The 12370-nt window shown below is 48.2% G+C and overlaps 1 protein-coding gene across 1 annotated transcript in view; it reads right to left on the bottom strand.

The window, feature by feature from the left end:
* The window catches only part of ALOX5AP (arachidonate 5-lipoxygenase-activating protein), a 7994-nt gene extending 809 nt beyond the window's left edge, over positions 1-7185 (bottom strand). The window contains exons 1-4 of the mRNA XM_010081828.1: positions 7060-7185; positions 2523-2622; positions 1248-1318; positions 195-276 (exon numbers count right to left, since the gene is read on the bottom strand). Coding sequence (XP_010080130.1) covers positions 195-276; positions 1248-1318; positions 2523-2622; positions 7060-7129 — 323 coding nt within the window. The 5' untranslated portion in view covers positions 7130-7185. The remainder of the gene's footprint in view (positions 1-194; positions 277-1247; positions 1319-2522; positions 2623-7059) is intronic.
* Positions 7186-12370: the final 5185 nt, after the last annotated feature.

The raw sequence follows: 12370 nt of genomic DNA, 5'->3' as shown, positions 1-12370 counted from the left end.
TCCTGCAGCTCCCCAGACCCCAGTGCCGCCGTGCCTGCTGCAGCTCCCCCAGCTCCTCTTGTGCACCCAGAAGAGGGGGGCTTTCCTGTGCTAGCCCATGCAAGCAGACATCACAGGCAGTGCCGTGAACCGGCAGCTGTGCCTGCACTGCCGCCACATCCCGGATTTTGTAAAGAGGATCTGCAAGTCCTTACCTCTGACTCCTTTCCCCAAGGTAGCCCACAAAGTACTTCTGCCTCACAAACAAGTACATCAGGCCAGCAAAGGCGGCAGGAGCTGGGTAAAGGGTAAAACACGGGATTAGAAACACCATCTGTGTCTCACTGTACGTACTGCCCCCCCCTACTGCCTGGGCTGGACTAGGAAATGGGAACCTGCAGCTTTGGGCTATGGGATGAGCACTGGAAACAAGACAGAGACCTTTGTGTGGGAAAAAGAGCACTTGCTTTGCCCTCACACCAGCTTTTCTGAAGTCTCTGTGGGTGCAATCCCGCCCACAGCTGTGCCTGCCACAGAAACCCAGTGTGGGTCACTCTGGGCTCAGGAAGGAGGGTGCCAGCTCCGGCTCTGCTTTCACCAGAAATGAAGGGCAGCTGATAGATGCATTTCTCTAGGAGCAAGTGGAGGACTCTACTAGGGTCCAATACTCATTTCTGAGCACATAAAAAAAGGCTTTTCCTCTTTCCCCACTAATTCTAGCTTTGCCCACACCTGAAGGCAAAAGTCCATCTTCTGGTCAAGAAACTCCTCTCTTGCAGAAAGAATTGCCATGGACCCTAGGAAAGTACTCATCTTAACTTTAGGACAACTCCAAATGCATTTCAGGGGATCATATTTAGAAATGCACATAAATACTCCTGGACTGTTCTCAGAGCTGGGAAGGGCTGACAGCTCTGGCAATTTAACCAAATGAGCCCATTTCCTGTCCTGAGAGTGAATAACGCAGCATCCAGTATCCAGGTACTAGACCCTCCACCCAAAACAGAGGGATCTCATCTGTAATGCCTTTATATGAAATGTCCCTGGCTTGGACTGACCTGCATGGTGTCTGGGAACACATCTGTTGGCATAAACTATGCCAGGAAGTGTGCTGCTAGTTAAACAGCATGGGTAGCTGCAGCACAGCCAGGTGAGAATGGTCCCCCCGCTGCAGGAGAACTTGGTCCCTGGAAGTGTAACCTCTGAAACCCTCGCTATCCCTTGCTGAAAGTGGTGCAAGGTTGAAGGGGGAAAAAAATGAGCATTACCTTGACTGCAGAGAAGGCCAGCACACCAAAGCACAGCCAGGAACGTTGGGTACGTGTGTCCGCAGTTCTGGCTAGAAAGGAATTTGCCAGAAAGAAATCAGAACACTGGGAAAATAGAAACCAAATCAACGTTTCATCGGCAAAGGACGGTGGGGGATGAATCTGGGCTGCGCTAATGCTGCTGCCGGTGGGCTTTTACCCCAGAGCCAGCTGCCGGGGGCTGGCTGGTGTGTCTGTACCTGGACACAAGGGCTGAACACAGGTCTGTTTCACTGTTTCCTCGGTCTTATAAAGGATGCCTTTGTCCTGCCTGATGAGGAAAACAAACCACCCCATGCACATGCCTGGCACCTGTGAAAGCTGCTTTCCTCTTCTAACCTGTTTGGTCAAGGCACGCGTATAATAGATGCTGTGTGCTTTTTTGGCTTGGAAAATCCTTGTAATTAAGTCATATTAATCAAGTTATTGCCGTTGAAAGCTGCATGAGACCAACACAAGGAAAATCACACAGCAATAGAAGTGTCTGACAGAGTTAACCTGTCTCTTTGCAGGGGAAAAGGCATGATTTCCAGCTGCCTCCTTCAGCCAGGAATTCTTTCTGAGGGGAAGCACCAAGGAAGAACCCCGGCAGAGGTTGCAGACCTGCGAAGGGCAGCATCCAGTTTCAAGCACATTGTCAGTAGTTCATGGGTAATAAAAAATATGTTCTTTTCTCTCTGGGTTGGAATTAATTTTCCCATCTGCTCTCTCTGAAGGGATGTCAAAAACAAGAGGTACAGATGTGGTCGAGAAGTGGAGGGCTGCATGTGGAGGGAGCTGCCTGGGGACCAAGGAGTTTTTGTACAAGCTCTGCCACCAACTCACTCCTCAGCAAGTCTGTGTCTCTCTGTTGGCTCTTTCGTTTTGAGCCACAGTGCCCTTGGGACACCGGCTGTGCTTGTATCACACTGCCAGCATTAGCTACTATTGGGTGAATGCACTCCCAAATGAAGGGACAAAATTCACATAAGGGCTGCAAGTCCACTATAAATGCAGCACCCGGCGTCCAGAAAGGAGCCGGGTTCACCAGCAAACACAGTGGAGAACTGCAGGTTCTGTACATCACAGTAATGCATGCAGCACTGGGACTGCAGAGCAAAGCCTTTGTCTAAGGGCGTGTGGAGCCCACCTGTGGAGCCCACCTCTAGACCCCAAAAGGGTTTGGATTAAACCCTAACAAAAAGAGATATGAACCCTGCTCTGCACCCACCGGCTCCTTAGGACTTGCCTACTCACTTGGCAGTGTAGACGCGGTCGAAGGCTGAGGACCCTGGCCGGTGGAACCCCTTCCCATTGCAGTGTTTGCTTTCATGCTCCACTTTGCTAGCAAAAAAAGCTGTTAAAAAAAAAAAAAATAAAGTATTCGATCTGAGATGTAATTTGGAGATATTGCAGAAGCTGGGCTTTGTGGGCTCAGCTCTGTTCTCATGAGCATTCAGGCTGTATGGTGGGAGAGGACGCGGGTGCGGAGGTGCAGGATGTGGCCAGAGTGCTCACTCTGTCACCGTGGTATAACCAAACCCTTAGTGCAAGGGTGCAGTGCAGTGTGACCTCAGACAACCCCACGTGTTCACATGTGACTGGCAGTAGGCTCTCCCCTCTGAGCCTTTCTTCATCCCCACATTGCACTTCTGGCAACCCACACCTCTGTCTGCTGCAGAAGTACAGCCCAGACTCCATCCTTTGTGCCCCCAGTGGGAAAAAAGCTTTCTGGACAAAGCTGTCAAAGACAATTCTCACTCTCTAATAGAGCACAAAGACAAGGGGGTCTCTTCTCTTTTAGTGATACCCATTTGCCAAACCAAGGACATCCTGTAGGGCTGGTTCATTTTCCAGAAAGACCCACTGAAAACCTGGTCCTGATGGCTGGTCGCTGTGTATCCGTATTGTGTGCATACTCCTTTTAAGCAACAGTGTTGTGTCAGGGCATTAGCAAAAATGCAGCACCTCAAGATAATGTATCACGTGCTTGACAAACATATTTTATCTGATGACACTAAACCAGAGACCATCAATCATGTGTCTAAATGCACTAGACAGAGCTTTGACAGGCTACAAGGTGCAAGCTTTGTACTGTGCATCCAATCTCAGTGTACCCAAATCACTTGATGGTTTAGAATATTAGCCAAGGATACACATAAAAGATAACCCATCAGGAAAGACATTTTTATAACAATAGAAGTGTAACTTGATAAGCTGTGGGATTTCATCCATGGAATCTGAAGAGTTACCTCTTTTTTCCCCTCACTGATGCTATCAGTAGGTCTTTTGTACTTTCATTGCCTTCACTAAAATCTGCTGAGTTTTTTGCCTTCCAGTACTGAGTGATTCCCTTGGGTATACACAGGCTTTCTCCAGAAAAACCCGCAGTGCTTTAGAGCCAGTGTCTCCACTCTGAGCCAGGCTGCAGACCCTCCCACTGCCACCGGAACGGTGCACTGGCCAGCTCCCGAAGGACCTGGCTCTGGGGGACCTGGAGCAGACAGCACAACCACCAAGAGCTCCTGGCATCTCCATCTGCATGCCACCCCAGCCTTTGGGCTTTTATCACTCTCTACAATTACCTAAAAGGAGGTTGTAGTGAGGTGGGTGCTGGCCTCTTCTCTAAAGTAACAAGTGATAGGACAAGAGGAAATGGCCTCAAGTTGCACCAGGGGAGGTTTAGGCTAGACATTAGAAAAAATTTCTTCACTGAAAGAGTGATCAGGCATTGGAACAGGCTGCCCAGGGAGTGGTGGAGTCACCATCCCTGGAGGTGTTCAAGAAATGTGTAGATGTGGTGCTTAGGGACATGGTTTAGTGAGTTAGGTGGTGTTGGGTTGGACTTGATGATCCTTGAGGTCTTTTCCAACCTTAATGATTCTATGATATTCTATGATTCTATGGGGTCATTAACCTGCCTATGGAGTCTAAGAGGACTAGGTTGGACAGAAATTTTTTGTACAGTGCAAAGTTGCTGCGATGGGGATCCACTTTCTGCAGGTCTGGGACTGCTTGGGCTCACTGAGACATGTAGCATACCTTAGCCCTTCCTTTTAGCACGTATGTGAAATCACTAGAAGATGCCTCAGCTTCAGAGAAAAGCCAAGAGAAAGCTATATATGTCTCCCCTATATATATCTCCCTCCCTGCTGCTGCAGGTGCTGCCACTTCCCAAATGCCAGCATACCGCTGCAGAGAGGCTCTGTGATGCTGAGAGCCATCAGGCTGAACACAGACATGGCCAACATGATGGTGGCCACTGAGGACAAGAACTTGGAGATGCCAGTGGTGACACTCCTGGTGCACAGTCTCTGGGATCAGTGGTGGGCAGGCATGGGGGTGTCAGGTCTCCTGGGAAGGATCTGGCTGTGGAGGTCCAGGCAGCTGTCCTGGAAGGTCTTGCCGTCTCCAAGGTAGGGTTATCACGTACACCCACACCATGGATGAGGAGCAGGCTTTGTCTCACCTCACTTCAGAGACATTCGTAAGTGTTGGGGAGATGGATGTTTTCCTTCTGTAAACAGTGGGTGACAGAGGGAAACAGAGGAAAGGCACATCCAGAGGCCAGTCCATCCCTCAGAGAGCTACTGGAATGAGAGGAACCACCCCACTGAAGTGCTGGTCTTTCTCCATTGACTCAAGAAAGAGCTTAGACAACCACCTCACACAAATTGTCCGCCTCTTGGTCAGAGAAAGTGCCTGGGTCAAGCACCTCCAACCCACGGCAGCAGCTGTATTTCCTCAGGACCATGCGGACCCCCAGGGTGAGGGCAGTGAATTGGAAGGGAATACAACATTTCACCACCACATGGAGAAGCAGAGCCTCCTACTTTAAGTGAGCTTTTCACCCTGGAATTTTCTCCCTAGTTCTGTGGCTCCTTACCCTGTCAAACTCACAAGCTCATTAGACTCTCAAAATCTCCCCAGAAGGCAACCCAAGAGGTGTGTCCCGGCTGCCTGAAGTTCAGCCAGGCTGAAGGTCTGCAGAGGACCAGAGCAGAGCTGACAGATCACATCCAGGGGTGGAACTCGTTCTGGGTTTACACTCACACCTCAGTGACATTGGGCTCCTGCTAACCTGGCTTCGGGGAAATGGGAGACTAGAGCATGCAGCAGCTTGCAACACCATGGTTATATTTCCTGCTCTTTACTCTGAACCTCAGGGCAAGAGGGTGGTTTCACAAGCCAGCATGACATGAGTGAGCAGAGCAAGTCTGGAGCTCAGCTGCACCAGGAGACAATGCCTGAGGCTTCAGGGCTGAACAGGCTGACCTGAGCCTGAACCACTGCAGTCCCACTCTGGCCAAATTAATGTACAAGAGTTCAGTTCAAGACTGGTTGTTTCACAAGTTCATGCCAACAGAAACCATGCATGCAAACAAGTAGGTTGCCCCTTTTTTCTGTTGCCTTCACTTTGCTTCCCCCATCCTGATCTGATAAGTGATGATCACTGATTTGTCTTGAAAGCTGATAAATTGCAACATTTCTCTGATGCAAGAGCAAAATCTAGAGCTACATGTGTGACTCAGCAGCATCCAGCCACACGCATCACTGTAGGATATGGAGATTCCCACCATTGAACAAGGTGACAGAAAATGGACATCAGACTGGGGCAACACCACAGCCCACCTCCAGCTTTGGGAATACCAACATTCACCCGAACTGTTTTCTAATCCTGCACCAGATGCAGAAAAGCTTATAAACCCATATTTACATGGTACTGGCTTCATGTTCTTAAAGTATGTCGAAACTAAAACAGTCTGCATCTCTTTTTTGCTCTCTGGCAGCCAGGCTTATGCTGAGGCTCCCAACACTTCCCCTCTGCAGCAGCCCAAGAATAGCCCATTTCCTAGGACCGAACATGGGATTTGTGCTCAGTGGGAATCTCCCATTTGTACCAAGAAGCCTTCGCAGAAGATTTCTAGCACTTTAAGCAGCCCCCCATCCCACAGCCCACTGCTGACTCTCCTTGAACCTGGGTGATCTCAGTGCAGCTGGGGCAAAGCACAGTCCCTTCTTCTGTATTCTGGGCAGAATTTCCTGATAAAATGATTAAGTATTTGTAAGAGGCGATGTTCAAGTTAAAACCAGATTTGCACAAGAGAGAAACTTGTTGTTCTATTTAAAAAAATTCTGAAGAACAGTAGGGACTATAGAGATCTGAATAAAAGCTAAAAAAAGGAAACTTCTCCATTGCAGGAAATGTGCAGTGTTCTTGGGACTGCAGTCAATTGAAGTTAGTTGAACTGTAGGACCTGGAGATGCAAGAAAGCAGGAGGGCTGCCTGCCTACAATAACCCCAACATATTCCTCTGATGATAAGTTGGTCCAGTTTTGCCCCCTCTGCCCAAGTCTGTGCAGAGGTCTGACCCATTGCAGCTCACCAGGGCCCTGGCCCCTGCCCACGGTGGCAGGGCTCTGGCTGAAGAGCTGCCCACATTAGAGGCTTTAGCCAGGAAAGGAGGTCCCAGTCATCAAATGTGAATGCATATTGTCACAGGGAACCCCACCATATTATTCCTTTCATTAGCTGACATATGTACAGCAAACTCCCTCTAGAATATCACAAGAGTAGGTTCATGCGACTGCCAAGATACTCCAACAACAGCATGCAAAATTATATGCTCTAGAAGATAATTTCTAAAGCCAAAATCATGCCTAAGCACACACACACACACACACACACACTTATAACCAGAGATTATCTATCCAAGGATCAGATCAGCATACGTAATCCTGAATTTTTCTCTGTTCTATTTTAGCCCTTAATAAATGCTTATTTTTGTCTTACCATTCTGGACAACACTTATCAAGGTGACGATGGCGAGCAGGACAACACTCCCCAGCGTTTCCTGGTCCATTTTGCCAGTGGGTTGACAGGGTGGATGATGCAGCCTCGGTGGCAGCTCAGCCCTGCAAGCACAAAAGGAGGAAGTGAAGGTCTTTCTTATCTTGAACAGTGAAACACTTCCTATGGCTTCACAGGAGAGTAGCAGCACCCTGTGCCCGGGTGCCTGTCAGAGCAACACAGTCACAGGCTCGCTCACTTGCGCATCGTATACAGATGAAGCCCACAGAAACAAGAGATAATATAGGTGTGATCTGAGAGGATACGCAATGTGGAAAGATATCTACTGCCCTTCCTGCACAGGAACAAAATTATAACCCTGTTATCTAAAGTACATGTGAGCATTTGACTAGCTGTGTAGAACATCTGAAAGGCCAGAAGATACCAGCCAGGCTCTCTTCATGTCATTGCCTGCAAGTGCCTGATCACCCCGCAAGTAGCTGGGAGGAGAAATAGTGTTGGTGAGTCTCAATAACACTGCTGCTCTCAGGCATGTGCCCTTCCTGGTCACACCTTCCTCAGCCTCACCAGAGAGGAGACCCCACATCTCCAGGTCACGAGGAAAAGCTCCAGATCCATCTGGCATATTTGGATGGGCAGCACACAAATGCTGTAAGCATTGCAGGTGGGCACAGATATGTGTCTTTCATTACCAGGGATGGGTCCTGCATCCTTCCCCCTCTACAAGTAACCCCCTTGGAAGACAGTGATGGCTGCCAGCACTGAACATACTACAGGCTCAGACTTCGCAGATGTACCCCAATTTTAGTACTCCAAGCCCAGTATGGCTGAATACAATTGCTGCAGTACATTCATGCCTTGGCTTCAACCCTGTGACAGAGATGACAGGAAAGCACAGGCTGCAGTGTTGGCTGGCTGCAGAAAGTCCCACAGCTGCTGTCAGATTGCTGGAAAGCATCCTCATCCAAAGCGAACATCACTCCCTGCCCCTAACTACTCTGTCCCCTTTCATCCACACTCTGATGGGGAAAAGCCTTATGAAAAATGCTTACCTGTATTAGGGATTTAAGATTAATAAAAGTATTACTTCTGCGCCATCTCTCTGTCTGTCTACTCCACCATGTGCTACCCAGAAGGTCTGAGTGCCGTCTAGCATCCAAACCATAGCCAGATGACTGGTTACCTTTCTCTGCATGGGACACAGGCTGGTAGGAGATCCCAGCAGGAGCCAAGCAGCAAATTCCATCTTGTTCAATGGGGACACATTTACCTACAATGGTGTTTTTATCCAGTCTCTCTCTCATGCAAATTATTATTATCTGTACTATTAGATATGGAAAACTCTCAGGTACTTTGGGTACAAGCAAAGAGGCAGAAACACACTAGCTGACGGGGAGGTGATTAACATTGTGGGTTGTGACCTACTGTTAACTTAATAGGAAAAGACTGTCTTTCTTGGACATCTTCCCTACAGTCCACACAGACACAACTGTGTGAGAAGCGAGGCCATACATTTTTTTCACTATGAGGGTGGTGAGGCACTAGAACAGGTTGCCCAGGGAAGCTGTGGATGCCCCATCCCTGGAGGTGTTCAAGACCAGGCTGGATGAGGCTTTGGACAACCTGGTCTAGTGGAGGGTGTCCCTGCCCATGGGCAGGGGGGTTGGAACTTGATGATCTTTAAGGTCCTTTCCAACCCAAACCATTCTGTGATTCTGTGATTCTATGAAATAGTATCTAAGCTTAGATTTGGCCTGTGATATTTTCTCCAGATTTTTAACTCTTGTAAAATTTGCTTTAGGAAAAAAAATAAACCCAAGAACAAAAAGGAGAAGCATAGTAGCACTTTGAGAATGCTTTTATTTGGACGGATGTTTTCTTTTTCCCCACAAAGTGGTCTTTTCTTACTTGAGCATCATTATGTTTTGTGGTCTACTGAGCACAGGATCATAGATGGTAAGTATGGTATTTAATGCTAAGCTTATACTAATCTTCCCATCACCTAAAAGCAGTTATGGAATTAAGTTAAAAGAATATTGTCCAAGCAGAGACCAATGCTGTGACTGTGAAGAAAGGATCGGTGCACGGACACGGGCAGGCAGGAGGGAGCTGCTGACAGGAGAGGGTGAAGGAGACAGCACAGGTCCTCAGGGCATCTGCAGCAGGACAACTCCCAGCCGTCCTCCAACAGCACCCATTGATCCTTCTCTTCCTTCTGCCTGTTTTACACCGGTGTAAACCTACCAGGCAGCTTGCAGCTTGCTTTTGATTTACAAGGAGCACTAAAAGCAGATGAGACCACCCTGAGACAGTAAGCCTCCAACTTGCCACGGAAATGCACACTCTTCTTTACTTTCAAAGGCTTCCAAAGGTGGATTTAATTTGGCAGGAGCCTCCTATTAAAGGCAGTTGGAATCAGGCTGCTAAGGTTTGAAATAGCCATAATACAAAAAATAACACAGGCTTTCCTGCCGCTCCGCACCTCTCACCACATCCTCATCCCTACTTTGCTCTTCTGCTCTGCCCCTTCTGATTCTTGGATTCTTGTCTGTCCCCTGACACTGCTTGGCACCGCAGGATGCACCAGTGCTTCTCTGGAAACCCAGCCCGGCACTTCCTCTTGCAGAGGCTTGCTCTAAAGTCAACCCTCCCATGCGTGGAGGGAAACAGAGCTTCACGAAAAATGCATAAATTTTGTAAATTCTGTAAATTCTCTTAAAGAAGATCAGGAAAAGCTGTACATTACTGCCTTGGGTTGGCAATAAAACACTTGCATAAGTATGGGAGCAAAATCTTTAAACTCACACCAACATGCAAACACTTTTTTTTTTTTTTTTTTTTTTTTTTTAAGTGCAACATCACTCTGAGGGCTCTGCTTAAGGAAAGGCAGAGGAAATCAAGAAGGCATGAGAGACACTGAAGAAGTCCCATTCCTTTACCAAGGCAGAGCAACACTGTTGCAAATATAGTGGGACAGAGCAGAAACACCGGGGCGGGGGGGCGGGGAGTATATTATCTTTTTATACCCTTTGGTGCTGGAATAGCTTGCAGGACAGAAGGAGGTTCTGGCAATTTTTTTTGCAATTGGGGGAATTGCCTTGGCAAGAGAGGGCTAAGGTGGAGCCAAACTGACTCTGCAAACAGCTTCTGCCATATCTACACATTAAATTGTTCCCTCTCCCTGAAACCTAAACATCTTGCCTCCCATTCTTTTGCAGGATACACACAGGATCACTGTCTGGGTCAGGCAAAGTCCGCCTGAGAGAAAGATCAGTGCAAAACACATCCATCATAGCCTACCTGGCCATTTGAAATAGGGGATTTTCTCAAGTAAGAAAAAAAAAAGGTGGAAAGGTGCCTGCATCTGCTGTAGCCCCCAGTTGCAGTCATGCTCTCCAGGCAGAGATAATTCTGCACTTCAGCAGCTGCTGTCAGACCCTAGCCCTTCTGCTTGCTGCATTGCTATTTGACATCCACATCTTCCTGTCTGAGGAAGATAACCTTGACACAGTGAGCCATGAAGCTCATGAAAATGTGCAAAGCCAGCAAGCTTTTCCAGTTGCACTGCAAGGCTGCCCACACATTAATCTCCTCCTCTGGAAATTTTGAACAGACAGTCAAAATAATCCTTTCGTAGAATTGCTTTCATACTGAAGAGGAAAGGACTGGGAACACAGATGTATAAATATCTTTTGGGATGTTCATCTCTCCTCTCATGTGTTCTGCTCAGGATTCAGCTCCAAGGACTCCAATGAAAGTGTGTGTCCTAATAAAATAAAAGCTGCTCCTGTGAAGTTCCTATTTATAATTGTCAGACGACACACAGCTGTCGTGCTTTCTCATAAACGCAATAGGACACAAGCTCCGTGGACTGGTTGGTAAATATTAGCACTGTGCTTTGCAAACTTAAAGCACCACAGAACCACCAAATATATAGTACACACACCTACGTGTGTGTGACAACCTGCCGTCACATCAGTCTGCTTCAGTATCGCAGAATGCTCTCGCCAAAGGAGAGCATGAACAGAGCTGCAAATGTGAAGTGCAACTTGAAGAAAAGGGCAACGCTACTGTTTTTTAAATGCCATTTTCATTTTGCACCATCTCCAGACTCTGGGATTTTTGGTGTGAATAAGTGACAGTGAAACACAGCCCTCAAGGTCACTGTGATGGCTGTGAAACCAAGGGTACTGTCCCCTCCTTGGCCAACCAACCTGGGCACTGCAGGTAAATCATAGTGTGGCTAAGATAATGAAACTGTAGGAGTAATCAGAGTGCTGCCTTGAAAAACCTCCCTGTGCTCCAAAGAAGAAGCTTCTCAGCAGCTGTTGTGACAACATGTGTTGGCATTGTGGTGGCCCCCAGACAGCCCCACAACCAGCCACCCTATCACAGTAGGAAATTCACAGTCACAGAATGGTGGAAGTGTGAAGGAACCTCCGGAAGTCACCTGGTCCACTCCGTGTGCTCAAGCAGGACCACCTGGAGCAGGCTGCCCAGGATCATGTCCAGACAACTTTTGAACATCTCCAAAGATGGAGACTCAACCACCTCCCTGGGCAACCTGTGCCAGTGCTCAGCCACTGTCACAGTGGAAAAGTGTTTCCCGATGTCCAAACAGAACCTCCTGTGCTTCAGTGTGTGCCCATTGCCTCTGGTCCTGCGTCACTGAGAAGAGCCTGGCTCCATCCTCTTTGCACCCTCCCTGCAGGTATTTATACAGCATTGATGAGATTCCCCTGGGCCTTCTCTTCTCCAGGCTGAACAGCCCCAGCTCTCTCAGCCTTTCCTCATAGAAGAGATGCTCCAGTCCCTAATCATCTCTGTGGAGGGACCCTCTCCATTATGTCCATGTATCTTTTGTACTGGGAAGCCACAACCGGACTCAGCACTCCAGGTGTGGCCTCACCAGTGCTGAATAGAGGGGAAGGATCACCTCCCTCGACCTGATGGCAACACTTTTCCTAATGCAGCCCAGGATACCATTCACCTTCTTTGCAGGAAGGGCACATTGCTGGCTCATGTTCAACTTGGTGTCCACCAGGAACCCCAAGTCCCTTTTGGTCATTCTGCTTTACAGCTGGGTGGCCCCCAGCATATACTGGTGGATGGGGTTGTTTGTCCCCAGGTGCAGGATTTTGCATTTCTCCTTGTTGGACTTCATGAGGTTCCTGTCAATCCATTTCTGCAGACTGTTGAGGTCCCTCTGGATAGCAGCACAATCCTCTGGTGTATCAGCCGCCTCTCTGAATCTCGTGTTGTCTGCAAACTTGCTGAAGGTACACTCTGCCTC

The sequence above is a fragment of the Pterocles gutturalis genome, unplaced genomic scaffold, assembly GCF_000699245.1.
Source record: "Pterocles gutturalis isolate BGI_N339 unplaced genomic scaffold, ASM69924v1 scaffold1409, whole genome shotgun sequence".
In the NCBI taxonomy this organism is placed as follows: Eukaryota; Metazoa; Chordata; class Aves; order Pterocliformes; family Pteroclidae; genus Pterocles; species Pterocles gutturalis.
Note: the sequence above shows the minus strand (reverse complement) of the source record. Positions and strands in the feature narration are given on the sequence as shown.